The sequence below is a fragment of the Melanotaenia boesemani genome, chromosome 10, assembly GCF_017639745.1.
Source record: "Melanotaenia boesemani isolate fMelBoe1 chromosome 10, fMelBoe1.pri, whole genome shotgun sequence".
NCBI classification, from domain to species: domain Eukaryota; kingdom Metazoa; phylum Chordata; class Actinopteri; order Atheriniformes; family Melanotaeniidae; genus Melanotaenia; species Melanotaenia boesemani.
In genome coordinates this window covers 12,966,192-12,982,879 of record NC_055691.1, presented here as the reverse complement: position 1 = coordinate 12,982,879, position 16,688 = coordinate 12,966,192, and the positions used below count along the sequence as shown (strand labels likewise).

General features: G+C 47.4%; 1 protein-coding gene across 1 annotated transcript in view; it reads right to left on the bottom strand.

The window, feature by feature from the left end:
• Positions 1-1,567: 1,567 nt before the first annotated feature.
• zfpm1 (zinc finger protein, FOG family member 1) overlaps positions 1,568-16,688 on the bottom strand; it is a 93,014-nt gene continuing 77,893 nt past the window's right edge. Inside the window, 6 exon segments of the mRNA XM_041996022.1 lie at positions 1,568-6,133; positions 6,419-6,660; positions 6,735-6,826; positions 6,828-6,973; positions 7,536-7,799; positions 7,893-7,995. Coding sequence (XP_041851956.1) covers positions 3,615-6,133; positions 6,419-6,660; positions 6,735-6,826; positions 6,828-6,973; positions 7,536-7,799; positions 7,893-7,995 — 3,366 coding nt within the window. The 3' untranslated portion in view covers positions 1,568-3,614.

Genomic DNA, 16,688 nt, shown 5'->3' with positions numbered 1-16,688 from the left:
GGCACTGTTGACATACAAAGTGGGGACCAATGCAGCGTCTACCTTTATATTGTTGTCCATGGTCTAATGACTAGACTTGCTCCTACTAAAACCTAGCAGAGGACCAGAGAGATGTTCCTGTTATCCATGAGTCTCAGCTGTAATGCAGCCTCCCACCACCTGGCGGAGGTAATGCATCAGTCAGCTGTTCAACAAACTTCAATTAGCAGAAGAAGATGTTCAGCTAGCTGCTAGCCTTACTGAAAACATGGGACACATACCTATCTGGTGTCCCCTGGTTGACACTTTCTGTACTACAGTAATTCTGACACAATAAGGTAATAAACAGCAGGTGGACTAACCAGTTATTCTGTTGCGTTAACTTTTAGTAAGTTGGTGAAAATAAAAGTATTCTGAGTAGCTTTACTGCAGCATACTTGAGTTTTTACTGCTGGAAACACTGATCCCCCTACTACCACACCAGGGTCCAGTCTATCACCACCACCAGACAGTAGACCAGAGCTGATCCCCCTACTACCACACCAGGGTCCAGTCTATCACCACCACCAGACAGTAGACCAGAGCTGATCCCCCTACTACCACACCAGGGTCCAGTCTATCACCACCACCAGACAGTAGACCAGAGCTGATCCCCCTACTACCACACCAGGATCCAGTCTATCACCACCACCAGACAGTAGACCAGAACCATCCTCCTACTACCACTTCAGTGAAGGTTTATCTTCCTGGTTCTGGTCCTGATGGAGGGTTTTCTTAGCTAGGTCATTATTTTCTGGTTTATATGAACCCAGTTATTATAAACTGGACTAATGTGGATTATATTATGGATTTGCTTAAATTGGAGCATAATGACCCAGAGTGAATTGGACTGTCAGTAAAGTGACTTCAGATGATGGAACTGTGAATTGGAGATGTATAAATAAAGCTGAATTAGCATGGAATGGAATAGTTTCATAATATTGTGCAATGTAGAAGGAGAAAATCCATCTCACCAGGTCAGGAAAATGACAGGAGCACCTCAGAGAGGCAGAGTCTCTTAGATGGCCAGACGTGTTCCTGCCATCAGATTGACTGTCGGCTCTTATTTTCCATCAAATGTTAAAATGTCTCAGTTTGATCCTCTGGTATGTTGTTTACCCTCTACTGGGAAGAAAAAATGGCTTTTTATTTACATTTACATGTTAAACCCCAAATTTTGGGAATTTGTTGTAAAAAGCTGTGAAAGGTTCAGTCCAAACTGTGTCAGAGTGAAGGGAAACACGAAGCTTGTTCACGTTTAAACTAGAAAATGTCATAACAGACGACTGCTAATGTTTTAGAACAGAAGGTGAGCCACCAGGTGAGAAGCCGAGGTGGAACAAAGCAGGTATTTATTCAAAAGCTCCAGATTGGAGCGGCCTTGAGCTCTGAAAGCTTCCCTCCTCTCAGGTAGCAGGACTTTACTGTAAAAATGGAGCCGATGATTCACTCCTTCAACAATCTGCATGACTAGAAATGATGCTCAAAAAATCTGATGAAAACAGGTGATTTATGAGTCAAGGACTCTGAAAGAAGCTCAGACCAACTCTTCATCTCTCACAACTCATTTTATTTCCCATGCATAGTTTGGACAAGAGCATAGAGCAGAACACAATCAGAAACATGGAAACTAAATGTTGACATTCGTGATTTTTCTCCAAAACATCAAAAGAATCAACAAAACTAAACAAAGTCTTCTGTGGGGCTGAAATCTTTCAGAAAGTCCTTCAGGGAGACAACGACGCATTCTGGAGGAAAAAGTGCTGCAGAACATAAATACATCACACGGAGCTCAAAGGAAAACATTCAGCATGTTTTATACAACATGGTAAAACAACACGGGACCACAGACAACCCAGTCTCAGTCCCAACAACCAGGCCAGGACCAGGCTTCAAACCAGCACAAACTGGGTCTGAGCCGGTCCGTCAGACCAGGACAGATGCTGTGTGCAGGGAGTTAGCATGGCGTATGAAGGGAGTTAGAATGGCGTGTGCAGGGTGTTAGCATGACGTGTGCAGGGAGTTAGCATGGTGTGTGCAGGGTGTTAGCATGGGGTGTGCAGGGTGTTAGCATGGCGTGTGCAAGCAGTTAGCATGGCGTGTGCAAGGAGTTAGCATGGCATGTGCATGGCATGTGACCAGTCTTTGTAAAGTCTGAAAAGCTGAAGTATACCTGAATCTTTCTGATTTTACCCAGTCATGACTTTGATTGGCTGCAGCTGTTCGGTGGAGAACAAGATGGCTGCAGGTCGCCCACCAAGTGGCGCAGCAGAACTTTACCAAACTAAACCTTCTTCTGTTAAACCTTCTGGACCTGAGTCTGATGATGTGAAGGAAACAGAGACGAGAAACATTTAAACTGATTTCTATTACGTGAAGTTCCAGGTCTGAACCAGGCCAGTAAATCAGGACCAGGACCAGGACCAATGGTCTGGGGCTCAAAAATGATCTGGATCCCAATCTGGATCTGACCTGGACCTGATCTGAACCCAGTCTGGATCACAGATGAGCCTCTGATTCTGAACGGGTATGAACCAGAATCTGGAACCAGACCAGTTTATTCAATTTTACTGTAACTGAGTCAGTCCAGGAGGGCCAGTTTTCACCGCTCCATCATGTTACCATGGAAACCCAGAGTGGACAATCCAACACTAAGATCTAAATTAACCTGGTTCTGTTTGTGGCTTCTGTTCCGGGTCTGGGTTCTGGAAAGTTCTGGCGCCACAATGAAGCTTCTGAGAACTGAATGCATTGGTCATGTGACTGGCCCCGCCCACCCTCAGCATATGGGAAGAAAAAAAACAGATTTCACAGTTTTAGCTAACACCGTGTACGTGACTTCATTTCCGGATCAAAAAACAAAACAAAAAAAAAGACCAAACCGTGACCTCCGGAGGATCTCTGCTTTGTTTTCTTCAAAAGACGGAGCGAAAAAAAATCTAAAGCTCAGAAGACAAAACACTGAAATGATCCCAGTTGGTTTTATATATCTACAGTTAGAAAAGTGGCTTCAACACATCCAGATCCGGAATGCTCCTTCCCACAGTAAGAAAAATATACAAATAAAAACACTCCAAAGTAGGTAGTTTTCTGTCGTCATGAAATCAGTGAGGACTACGAGATAACACATTGTTCACATTGTTCTCCCTTCGTTTAAAGAGAAACTAAACAAACAGGAAACGTTGTCCTTCGGGAATTCGTAACACCGGGATGTTTCTGTGGAAAAGAGCCAAAGTCCAAACCAGATTCCTGTTTTCAGATGTGATGCACAGAAAAAGAAAGATATCAACAAACATCCAGTTTTTTCCACATGAGAAATGTTTCCTCTGTTCACATCACCTTCATATAATGAATGCGCCACACTGACCGGTCACCGGAGCAACCAGGCCACGTCGGCGGCCATCTCAGGGACCGCCTCGGCTCTTAGTGTGCGACAAACTTTGACCCATACAAGGAGGATTAGTAACGCAACCGAGGCCCTGCTCTGCAGCCGGACCCCGTTGGGCGAGTAACAGTCACGTCATGATCTGGCGCCGCCAGAAGGGGAGGAGCATCTGAGCTTGTAGGAGTTAGTGGCGGCAGGGGGCGGCGGTGGCTCACTTGACGTGCTCGGCGCTGTGGGAGGAGCAGTAGTACTTCTTGTGGGCAATGAAGGTGGACAGGCTGCTGAACTTGATGTTGCAGAGCCGGCAGAAGCGCGAGTTCCCATTCTGGACCGGGGAAACAAGCGCTTTGGTGGCTCCTGTTGGAGCCGGTTTGTCCGTGACGTAAGAGGGCACTATCTTCTCCCTTGGGACGTCAGGCACGGGTGAGACAGTCAGAGACGGAGCCCGGGCAGGGGACACCGGAATAGGAGAGCCAGCTGAAGGCGACCCCCCTGATGCTGGTGGACTGCCGTTCAGCAGGGGGGAGGCAGGGGAGGTGGCGCCGCTCCGGTTTTGTCCATTGAGGCTGTCTCTGCGAGCTTGGGACACCAGTCTGGGCGGGGCAGAAGGGGAGGTGGAGGTGGCTGCTGCCGGGCTGAGGGGGGGGCTGTGCGGGGCGGTGCCGCCCCGCATTAGAGTGGCCTCCGGGGGCGGCTGAATGGTCACGACCAGGCCGTGGGTGGTTTTGAAGTGGTCCATCAGGTCGCAGGTAACAGGGCGGTTTGGGCAGTATGGGCAGACGACTGTCGTTGAGCCACTTCCCAAAGTGGCCATCAGGGTGGCACTGGTTTGTGAAGGCGATGTAGCACCTGAGGCAGGCAGGGCGGGGGGGTGCGGGCTGGATGGTGCCCTTTGGGCCTGGGTTACCCACTCAGGGGATGGAGCTTTTGCCTCTGCGGGGTGCAGGGGGTCCTGCTGTTCCGCCTGTGGTCGGCTTTTAGGCGAGGTGGAAGCGGACCGGTTGAGGCGGTGCAGCTGCTCCAGGGTGTGGGGCTGCAGGGTGGTGGCGGGGCAGTAGTACGTCTTATGAGCCAAGTAGTTCTCAATGCTGTTGAAGCTGATGCTACATGCCGTGCACTTGTGGTAGTCATTCAGCGGCAGGGCTGGGAGGACACTGCTGCTACCGCCGGGCCGCGGGGCGTCCCTCAGACGGGGCCTCTTGCTCAAATCAATGGGGCCGTCTCCTTCAGGGCTGGAGCTGCCTGCGCCGCCTGGAGAAACTTCCTGCTTCACCGCCAGCCCCAGAACCGATGGAGATGGAGCTGCAGTGGCGGCAGCGGCGGCAGCGGCTAGTGCTTCGGTTCGGGCCATGTGGATCTCGTACATCTTCTTCCTCTTGCGGGTGCGGATGGGCTGGGGAAGGAAGGCGGAGGCATTGGAGGTCTTGGCCATGTGCGCAGCACGCTGGTTGGACGGGTCATGGCGTGACGCACAGTAGAACCGTTTGTGGACTGTGTAGTTGTCATGGCGACTGAAGCGGATGTTGCAGGCCTCGCAGAAGGTCTTATTGGGGTCGTCTTCTTGGTCTTCAGCCGAACCGCTCGCCGGACTCTGGCTACCTTCGCTCACTGTCCCTCCTCCTCGTCCTCCGCCCTCTCCCTCTGAGGAAGAGGAGACCCCCTCCCTCCCCGCAGGCGTCTCCATCTTCACCTCCACTGACTGCTTAGATTCCGTCGCTCCACTTCCTCTTGGAGGGTCTGAGGTGGTTGGGGAGGCGGACGCTGCTCTGCTAGACGTTCCAACCTGAGGGGAGGAGCCTCGTGGCCCCCCGGGAGCTGCTGGTGTGGGTGCCGTGGATCCGGAACCTGATGCTGGGCCCCCACCATCTCCTTGGTGACGGCTGGAGCAGTACAGCCTCTTATGTGCATAGAAGTTGTTGATGTTGTTGAAAGTGATGTCACACTCAAAGCAGGTGGCTCCTTTGTGAGGGGGGGTGGCGGTTGCTGTGGCGGTTGCCGTGGCGGCGGTGGTCCCAGATGGGAAGAAGGCAGCCGGGTTGTTCTGAGGGACCGTCTGGCCGTGTTTCAGACGGCTGTGGACCATCTCCGACATCTTAGCCAGAATCTCCGATGCTTGCGGCAAGATGGCGGCCTCAGGGTTGAACATGTACTGAGGTAAGAACATGGCTCCGCCCGGGACCACGGACCCTGCTGCACCCAAGGGGGCGGGACTAGAACCAGGGGTGGGACTGGTTGGTTCTGCCTTGATCATCGTAGTTGCTGGACTCTTTGGTGAGGTGGACATATGGAGGGAGGAGGCAGCTGCTTGTCCCTCTTGTGTCTTCTCTTTCGCTTCTGGAATCTGGTCTCCGCAAGGCTCGTCTCCAGCCTCCTTCACCTCCATCGGCTGCTCCTCGGTCTCCGACTCGGACTGAGGTTCCTCTTTGATCTTTAACTCCATGATGTGATCAGGAGGACTGAAGTCTCGCGGTGTGGCAGAGCCTCCGTTGGCGCCCGGACTGGAGGACTCTGGTTTAGGGACGCAGGCGAGGGGCTCCATCTCCTGCGAGGACAGCTGAGGATTTTCCATCGATGATGATGGGGTGCTCTGGCGAGGAGTGGGACTCCGTTCGGCCGGGACCCGAACTTCCAGGTGTGTTCGGACGTGCTGCTGTAGCTGGGAGGGGGAGTCCGAGTTGTGGCCACAGACTTGACACTTCAGAACGACCCCGGAGTCTCCAGGACTGAGACCTGATGAGGACAAGACACATCAGCTTTTTCATTTATTTACCTTTTCCCTCCTTTGGACATCCTAGACATGTCTAATGGTTTTTGTTATTATGGAACTGAGATGATGATGTTTTTGAGGTCTTGGATTTCGTGCCAGGATTTTTGCATCTGGGTTCTTGGTAGAGATTCGCAGCAATGCCACACAGATGTTTTGCATAAAATAGAATTTTAAAAAGAAGATAAAAGTAGGACCAGAGTGATAATGGGACTGGAGCCACGTCCAGGTCCCAGTAAGCGGAGACTTACCGGTGGACAGCGGCAGCTTGGGAAGGCCCGGACCTGGAGAGTAGACTTCACTGTGGGATCCAGGCTGACACACCATGTGGCTGGTGACCAGGTGGCTGTACAGGATGTCCCTGGTTGTGGACACGAAGCCGCAGCCATGACACACCCCGTTTAGGGTGTCTGTGTGCACCTTCAGGTGGCGCTCGCAGTTGGCTTTGGTGGTGAAGGCAGACAGACAGATGAGACAGACAAACGGACGCTCGGCCTAGTGAACGGACGCAGGACGTTAAAGACAAGATGATGACTTTCAGTGGTGTTTGAGGTGAACAGGTGCTCACCGCTGTGCGTGCGCATGTGGATCTCCAGAGAGCTTGCGCTTGGGCAGCTCTTGTTGCACTGTGGAAAAGGGCAGATCCTCTCGTTAGGGTTAGGACTCCTTGGGTTTCTCCTGTGGGGGGGGGGAGGCAGCGGCTGGCTGATTCTGCCGGCTGGCCGCAGTAATACATGCAGGTGGGGCCTGCAGGTTTCGCTCGCTGCGGTACCAGATCCCACAGTCTTTACACGGGAAGATGTCCTCTGACGGTTTAAGAGACACAACATCACAAAAAAGATTAAACAGAACCAAAGAAACTTCCTGAAAAATAAATCTAAACAATGAATGTTGGACCTCACGGAGATACAAAAACTACAAATATACAAACAAACATCACTTTGAGTCTCCAAGGCAACGAGATGTGGATGCCATGGCAACAATAATTATAATGTCTCATCATTCCAGTTTTTTTCTGACAACATCAAATTATTCATTCCTATGTAACGTCACAGGAAGTAGAGGTGTGTGTGTGTGTGTGTGTGTGAGTAACTGGCTGTTAAAGAACTACACTGCCATCTGGTGGCCGAACAGCAGAATCACAGTTTCACATAGCAAACAGCCTGCAGTTTACCAAGTTTAACTAGCTTAACCAGTTTAACCAGTTTAACCAGAATATGAGCCCATAAAATAATTTCAGTTTGTCCTGAAAATTACTTAAATTTAAATGAATGCACCGTTTGATGGTCACACACCAGAATAAATAAATGAATAAACAAACAAATAAATTAATATATAAAAATTCTAATTTACACGTCTCACACTCACTATTCACAACAGCTGTGGCCAAGATGGCGGCCATGCCAGCCTGCTGGGGTAGGAGCTGGATGTCGGAGCGCAACGACGCCGGGAACGATGGCTCCTCCTTCACCACCGCCTGTTTCTGAGCAACCAGGCTGAGCGGAGGAGAGAGCCGGGCCAGCAGGGAGGAAGAGGAGGAGGAGGAGGAGGATGAGCACACAGCAGCAAGTGAAGCCAGAAGTTTCTCACCGACGGCGACGTCTTTGGTCACCTTACAGAACAACTCCTCATCTGGTGGGAAGGAAGACCAGGAGCCAATCACAGGATCAGAATCTGGAACAGCTGTTCTGCTGCTGCTGTGGATGATGATGATGAAGAACTCACCTTGACTGTAGATGCTGCAGTTGGCTGCTGAGGGGTCTGAGGTCAGAGGGAGGCGACGGATCCAGCACTCTGCTTCTTCACACACCAGAGTCGGTCTGGAGGTCTGCAGGGACAGGACAGTACACATCCATAAAACAGATCAGAACCAGGGAGAACCAGTGAACCAATAACTGGACCAGCATTGACTAAGAACCACCATTAACGTTCACCGAGAGAGGAAAGGCAAGTTTATCTGTACGTCACATTTCATGTAGAAGACAATTAAAAGTTCTTTACATAAATCATTAAAAGCATCACAGTGGAAGCAGGAAGCAATAAAGAGTTCATTAAAAACAAAAAAAAAAAAGTAATTAAATAAAACAGAAGAAAAAATCTAAAATAAAATAGATAAAATGCCAGAAATAAAATTCCAGTGTGGGGAATTAACAGCTGTTCTGATAAAAGGCAGCAAATAGAAAAGTTTTTAACCCTGATGTAAAACTGCTAAGTCAGCAGACCAGTAGTTTTCTGGGAGTTTGTTCCACATGTGAGGAGCATAAAAGCTGAAAGCTGCCTCTCCACGTTTAGTTCTCACTCTGGGAACAGAAAGTAGACCTGACCCTGATGACCTGACGGATCTGGTTGCTTCATAAGGAACCAGAAGATCCTGGATGGATTCTGGTCCTAAACCATTCAGGTCTTTGTAAACTAACAGCAGGATTTTGAAGTCAGTTCTTTGCCAGACAGGAAGCCAGTGTAAAGATCTAAGGACTGAAGTTCTAGGATCTACTTTCCTAGTCTTAGTGAGGACTAAAGTTCTAGGATCTACTTTCCTAGTCTTAGTGAGGACTGGAGTTCTAGGATCTACTTTCCTGGTCTTAGTGAAGACTGGAGCAACAGCATTCTGGACCAACTCCAGCTGTCTGATGGACTTTTTAGGGAGACCTGTGAGGACAGCATTACAGTAGTCCAGTCTACTAAAGATGAAGGCATGGACCAGTTTTTCTAAATCTTTGCATCATCAGTCCTTTAATCCTCCAGATGTTCTTTAAGTGATAACAGGCCGACTTCACAGCTGCCTTAATATAACTGCTAAAATCCAGCTCTGAGTCCAGGACTACTCCCAGGTTTCTGGCTTGCTTGTTAGTTTTGAACTTAGCTGTTTGAAGCTGAGAACTGACTTTTAATCTTTCTTTCTTAGCTCCAGAAACTATTTCAGATTAGTCTTAATTTAACCGAAAGAAGTTCTGGCACATCTAATCTTTAATTTGATCCAGACAGTTGATCAGAGTTTGGATCTGACTGTAGTCTCCTGGTGATATGGTTATGTAGATTTGTGTGTCATCAGCATAACTGTGGTAACATATTTAGTTGTTTTTCATAATGTGAGCAAGTGGCAGCATGTAGATGTTGAACAGCAGTGGCCCCAGGACGGAGCCTTGGGGAACTCCACAGGTTATTTTGGTTTGCTCAAATTTATAGTTACCTATAGACACAAAGTGGTCCCTGTCATTTAAATAGGACTCAAACCAGTTAATTGCAATGCCAGACAGTCCAACTCAGTTTTCCAGCCGGTCTAGTGAGATGTTCTGGTCGATCGTTTCAAATGCAGCACTGAGATCTAGCAGTACCAGGACTGAAATGTTTCCGCTATCTGTGCTCAGGCAGATGTCATGAAAGACCTTAACACGAGCAGTTTCAGGGCTGTGATGTGGCCGAAAACCTGACTGGTAGACATCAGAACAGTTATTTAGTGTCAGGAAATTGTGTAGCTGCTGAAAGTCTCTGGGGAGAGGTCTGACATATTAACCACAGAAGAGACTAAGAGAATAATAAAAGTAGCATCCATCCATCCATCTATTTTCTACCACTTATACGAAGTCAGGTCGCAGGGGAAGCTTCCCTCTCCCCGGCCACTTTCACCAGCTCGTCCAGGGGGATACCGAGGTGTTCCCAGGCCAGCCGAGAGATATAGTCCCTCCAGCGTGTCCTGAGTCTTCCCCAGGGTGCCCTCCCAGTGGAACGGGCCAAGAACACCTCACCAGGGATGCCCGAGCTACCTCATTTGGCTCCTCTCGATGTGGAGGAGCAGCGGCTCTACTCTGAGTCACTCCCGGATCACTGAGCTTCTCACCCTATCTCTAAGGGAGAGCCCAGCCACCTTGCGGAGAAAACTGAGGAGTGTGATCCCCTTGTAGTTGGAGCACACCATCCAGTCCCCCTTTTATGAAGAGGGGGGCCACCACCATGGTCTGCCCATCCAGGGGAACTGTTCCCGATGTCCATGCTACAGAGGCGTGTTAACCACGACATACCTACAGCATCCAGAGACTTAAGGAATTCTGGCTGGACCTCATCCAACCCCTAGGGCTCCAGACTAACTTTTTTTAGAAGGAGCCCGGTGGCCCCTAACTTAAAATTTTAGGAGTGCAAGCAGAATATTTGGGGGCACACACTGAAATCCCGTTGCATAGCAAATATTCACATTTCCTGTGATTTTTACTGTATTAGTGATAAATACTTGAACAATAAATTTAGAAATTATGATGTTTACAATTCACATTTTTTGCAGTTGACATAACATAAAAAAAACATCTTACTGGCTGCACTAATACAAAACAAGTAGACATAGAACTTGTCAAATCAAATCAGATTTAATGATTTGATTTGATTTTCAAAGCAGAACAGCAACTCTGTCACCATCATCCCCCATGGTATGACTTGCCATGTAGTTCCTGTCAATAAGCAGCTTCAGCTCCTCAGTAAAAAAAGTAGCTATTGGCTGTCCTAAAAGTCATTAGAGGTCACTAATTAATACAATCAGCCTAGTACATATAGTTGTAATGGATGCTGCCATAAAGAGGGATGCAGTGGAAAAGGCAAAAATTAATAAATAAAAAAAAAAAAAAAAAAAAAAGACAACCTAAAAATGTTTAGAACAGCAAAATAAATAACAAAATAAAATAAAATCACATAAAATAATTCTGTCAATATTTTCTTTATTCTTTAGTTCTGTTTTTTTTTTAAGTGTATTTTGTTTTTTAATTAGGAGTCTGGAACATGTCACAACACTTTTAATGTTTTAAACATTTTTGTCCATACTCTTATTAATAGGCATTACTCTGATGGTAAGCCAGCGCAGGATCATCCAGCAGCAGCTTTGTACGTTTCATTTTCAGCCTGGTGATGAAATAGAGGTGAATGTCATCTGCTCTTAATGCTGCTGCTGCTGCGTGAAGACCAAGCCCCATATGAGAGGGGTCTGCACAGCACCTGCTCCTCACTGGGTAGAGTAAACTACGTTCATTCACGTCAGTCTCCAAAAGTCTCCAATAATACCAGAAAAAATCGCTAGATTTGTTGCTTTTTATAAAAAGCCGCTAAAGGGGTTTGAAAACTGGCTAAATATAGCGACAAAGTTGCTAAGTTGGTAATAAATTCCCCCAAGACCCGCCTCTTTACACATATAAGCCAATCACAGTGCTCATTCGTCCCCGCTCACACGCACATTGTCTGTCGTCTTCTTCGTTGGTGTTCGTCTCCTTCTCTCATATTGAAGTTAGTTTGAGTCGGCAAACCAGCAGCTAATTTGCGTATTACTGTGAACTACTGGGCTGAAGAGGGAAGCAGAAGTTTGTTAGCGATAAAATAAATGAAATTATAACTACTCCAAGAAAAAGACCGGCAAATGTATTGGTCACCACAGTGCAAGTAGATGAAAAATTCACTCGCACTGTCTCACATTTTAGTCGCAAAATGCAACCATTTGGTCGCAGTCTGGAGCCCAGATCTCTGGTGCCCTGCCACTGAGGAGTTTTTTAACTACCTCAGCGACCTCAGCCCCAGAGATAGGAGAGCCCAGGCCAGGGTCCCTAGAGTCTGTGTCTTTGTTGGAAGACGTGTCAGTGGGATTGAGGAGGTCTTCGAAGTATTACATCCACTGACCCACAACATCCCAAGCTGAGGTCAGCAGCCCCCCATCCCCACTGTACACAGTGTTGATGGAGCACTGTTTCCCCCTCCTGAGCCGCCAGATGGTGGACCGGAATCTCCTTGAAGCTGTGCAGAAGTCATTCTCCATCACCTGTCCAAACTCCTCCCATGCCAAAGCTTTTGCCTCAGCAACCGCCGAAGCTGCGTTCCGCTTAGCCTGCTGATACCCATCAGCTGCCATCAGAGTCCCACAGGCCAAAAAGGCCCAGTAGGACTCCTTCTTCAGCTTTACGACATCCTTCACTGCTGGTGTCCACCAACAAGTTCGGGGGTTTCTGCTGCAATGTTAATAATAATAATACTGTGATGGACTAGCGACCTGTCCAGGGTGTACCCTGCCTCTCACCTGTTAATTGATGGGATAGACTCTAGCTCCTCTGCGACCCTCATTGGACTAAGCGGTACAGGCAATGAATGAATTAATGAATGAATAAATAATAATAATAATAATAATTACAATACTACTAATAATAATATCTATAACATTAATAATAACAACAACAATTACAATAAATATTTTTTATCTATGGAGAGTTATGAACTTTCTTATTTGACATGTTTGTGCAACATGAACAGAGTTCTCCAGATTTTGTTTCAGCTCCATTTTTTTTTTTTTTTTTTTTAATTCTATTTTAGTTTTTTCTAAATAAATAGTCATGGTTGGTCACCTGCAGCCCTGATTTCAGAAAGTGCTTCTTCTGGATCATTAATGCTAAGGTAAACATGAATTATTGATGGAATTGGAGAATGGGAATTTTCAGCGTTCTGTTATATTTATTGTGTGAGGGCTTCAGGTCAGAAGGCTGACGTGCACGTGCGTGTGCATGCTTTCCCATCCTTTCCCTTCCATCCGCCTGCAGAGCTGCAGGATGTGGGAACGCTTTTTATATTAATGAAGGACAACACATTCCTTCAGGTGTTCCCTCTCTGCCTGGACTGGGCGGATTTCCAGCCATCGGTGTGTGGTGGTAAACACCGGCTTCTGGAGGCCGCCAGTGATGATCACAACCACAGAAGGAAATGAGGCGAGCATGGCCGGACAAAGAGGCAGAGAAAAGAAAGGCGTGGAATAAAAGAGGAAGATCTGATGAGGTCGATGGCAGCTATTCAGCCGGCCGCTATAATGAGATCCAGACTAGAGACAAAGAGCAGAGGAACGAGGATTTTACCTTTAAATGAAAACCTTTATCTCCTCACACGCTTCTCACCTTCATCTCTAAACCTCATCATCATCACAGATCCTGCTTCTCTGCAGCTCTTCCCTCAACGCCAGTCTGCGAATGCATCGTTTAACTGAACACCAGTCAGTTATCGTATCGTTTAACTGAACATGGGTCAGTGAACATATCATACTTGCAATTGTAACAGGTTTAGTTTCCTCCTGATGGATCAGCAGTAGAATGTCAACGTTTGGGAATTTTGGGATAAATTCAGGAGAACTGCTCTTCTCAGGTATGTTCCCAACTTGATATTGGACTTCATGCTTCAGCTGTAATTTGAGCTCCTCTTGAAGTGCCACTGATGGGGGTCTGGTCTCTGGATGCAGCTCCTTCCACCAGAAGTGATCTGGTCACATGATGTCCCTGGGGATCTGCTTATGGAGGATGTCCTGCTGCCTTCCTGTCCTCTACAGGTGGACCTGAAGAAGAAGCTGCTGAGTGTAGGACAGACATAAACACCTCTGACTTGTTGATGAAGACTCCTACTGTTGTACAGGGGTGTAGTACCTCTTCTTCTCCACCAGAGGGAGGCAGTCGTCCAGCTCTGCTTCTTAGAGCCCTCAACAGTCAGGGAGGTCAAAGTTCAAACATGTAAATACTTCATGTCAATTATTTTTCTCTCTGCTGCACTCAAACAGTCCCACCGTGCCTCCCTGCTGGTTTACGACTGTTTTATGTGTTTTTGTGAGTTTAAAATCAGATTTCTGCTAATTTTTCCATCTGGAAAAAAAATTAAACTGATGAAAAGCTTTAAAAGAGCAACAGTCGTTGGTGATTAAAAACCAAAACAATCCTCTTCCACATACTCTGGCACATTCGGTCCAAACAGCCTCCAATGCTGATAAATATTCTCATTACACATGTATCTGACTTCCATTCTGTCCATCTGGAGTAAAGGGCCAAAAAGCAGCTCCCCTCCCCACCAGCGCTTCCAAGGACAAACACACACCGCCCACACAAACTCCTGCTTCTGCACAGGTGAAAACAACACATGCAGAAAATGTGTTACACCTGCATCCCTGCCTTGCGGAGGAGGACCAGGTTGAACTGGAGAAACCAGCTGGGTTGTACCTCCCTGTCTGCGCTGGACTAGGCTATACCGATTCTCCATCAGTAGCTGCTCCACCAGAATGGCCACGTTCAGGCTGAAACACCTAAATCATGTTTTCACCTCTGAAACCAGCTTCCAGCCACTAACCACTCACACTGTTTTCACTGAAAAACTGGGGTGAATCTGGTGGATGTAGTTGGAGTCTTCTCTAGGAGGATTTATGTTATAAATCTGGACCAGACTCATGGATCCAGCTCTGTCTGCAGGCTGAGGCCATATTTCTGTCCCACATGCCGAAGATGTTTCAGGTACTGGAATGAAGGACCTGAGGCTCCCCAGGACCAGGACCTCAGCAGGTCTGATGGAGGGAAAAACCTCCCAGGATCAGGACCTCAGAATCATGGAAGCAGTGTGGCGTCCTCAGACGGAGGCCCGCTGGTGTCTAATCCAACATCCTTGTAAAGTTTCTCCACCACTCCGTGAGGTGCTTGTTTCATCAGACGGATCCTACGTAACACTGAGGAAGAGGGACGGTGTCTACGGCAAGACGGAGGACAGACGGAAGGAAGAGTCTCCGCCTGTGGTGCAGAGCGGATTGCATTTCATGGGGAAGCAGCGCTGATGTGGAGATACGGCTGCTTTTGTTTTAATTTGTAACCTGATGCTGGAGCCGTCTGAGCTGTAAGTACTTCTAATTTGTTTCAGACTAATTCATCACGACCACGGCTCTGGAATTCACCAGGCCACCAGGGCAGGACCACTAGGACCACCAGGACAATCAGAACAGTACTACCTGGACCACCAAGACAGGACAAGGGCTAGTTATGAAAGGGGTCTGATGGAGACCAGTGGTTCCATCCCCTACTCTGTTCATGCTGATGTTAACTAAATGAGTTGAGTTTAATGAGCACACAGATTGATGAGTAAAATGTTCTGGTGCTGGTTGCAGAGGGGATGGCGGTTGGGGGTCTGGCCATGTGTAAAAGACAACTTGAATTAGTTTTTTCAGATTTTAACAAACAATTATGCTGCAAAATTAGATACAGAATTATTTATAGGTATTTATATGTGTAATTTTTTACTCCTGATGTTCTGCTTTGTAGGTTGCCATTTTACATAGAAATTTTGAGGATATTTGAGTTTTTGTATTCTTGTCCCACCTTATTGGGTTATTCCAGCTAATTACCTGCAGCAGGAGGGTATAAAAGCTCTTAGTTGCTCTTTGTAATGTGATGCTACTCATTGTTGAAATGGTCAATAAATTTTGTCAATCATGGTTGTAATGTACACAAGTCTCACACCTCTTCCTAAAACCGACAGTCAAATTGACAAAGGGAGCAAATCCACTTTAAAGACGGGTGATGGAGGTTTATTATCGGCGGTTGCAGCAACCTCTGACACTATGAATGTGACGAAGGTCAAAACTTCGTCAGACAAAACGATGTGATTCAGTCCAAGACTCCAGATTCTCTCTGCAAACCACCACTTTCTCTCCTCCACTCGGTCGGTCTCCCCTAACCGGTCGCTCTCCTCCACGTCTCACTCTGCTTGGATTCCAGGGTAGCGGCTGCTGCATTAGGACGATCACGATGGTTCTCCAGAGCTCCAGAGATAGACATAAAAAGACATGGACAAAGTCCACAACCGCTGTCTCACACGCAGTTTTGTGCTTGAATATGTGGACAGGATGTTTGCAAAAGGATTTTTATTATTTTCCTCAAATACAAATCTTCTTACCACCAGACAGAACATTCGCAAACTGGAATTCTTTGGGCACATTTTTTTTTTTTTTTTTTGGGACGATGACAAACTTTATTTACAAACAAAATATTTGTAAAATCTTTAGGCCTTCATGTTAAACCCAGACAGCAGGTTTTACACTCGACTGCTTTCTATGCACCCACAGAGCAGCTTTTAGAGCTCTGCCTGGAGCCCCCTCAGACGGAGGAGGGTCTAAGCCCCTAGCCCGGAACCCGGCCCCCACAAGAATATTAACCAGATCCGGACCCCAGCTTTGATCTGCATGATCTCCGCGGTGCCGCCTCCAGAGCAGATCTAATTGTACGGACTGTACGGATTATCCCCACCCCCTCATCCTCTCTACAACTGCTGCAGCATCAGTGCACAGGTGTGTGGATGTGCAGGTGTTAAGTGTTACAGGTATTTAGGTGTACAGGTGTGTAGATGTGTACGTGTGAGGTGTACAGGTGTGTAGACGTACAGGTGTACAGGTGTGTAGGTGTGTACGTGTGAGGTGTACAGGTGTATAGTTGTGAGGTGTACGGGTGTGTAGGTGTACAGATGTGTACATATGTGTAGGTGTACAGGTGTGTAGGTGTGTACGTGTGAGGTGTACATATGTGTAGGTGTATAGGTGTGAGGTGTACAGATGTGAGGTGTACAGATGTGTAGGTGTACAGGTGTGTAGGTGTGTACGTGTGAGGTGTACATATGTGTAGGTGTATAGGTTTGAGGTGTACAGGTGTGTAGGTGTACGGGTGTGTAGGTGTACAGATGTGTAGGTGTACAGGTGTGTAGGTGTACGGGTGTGTA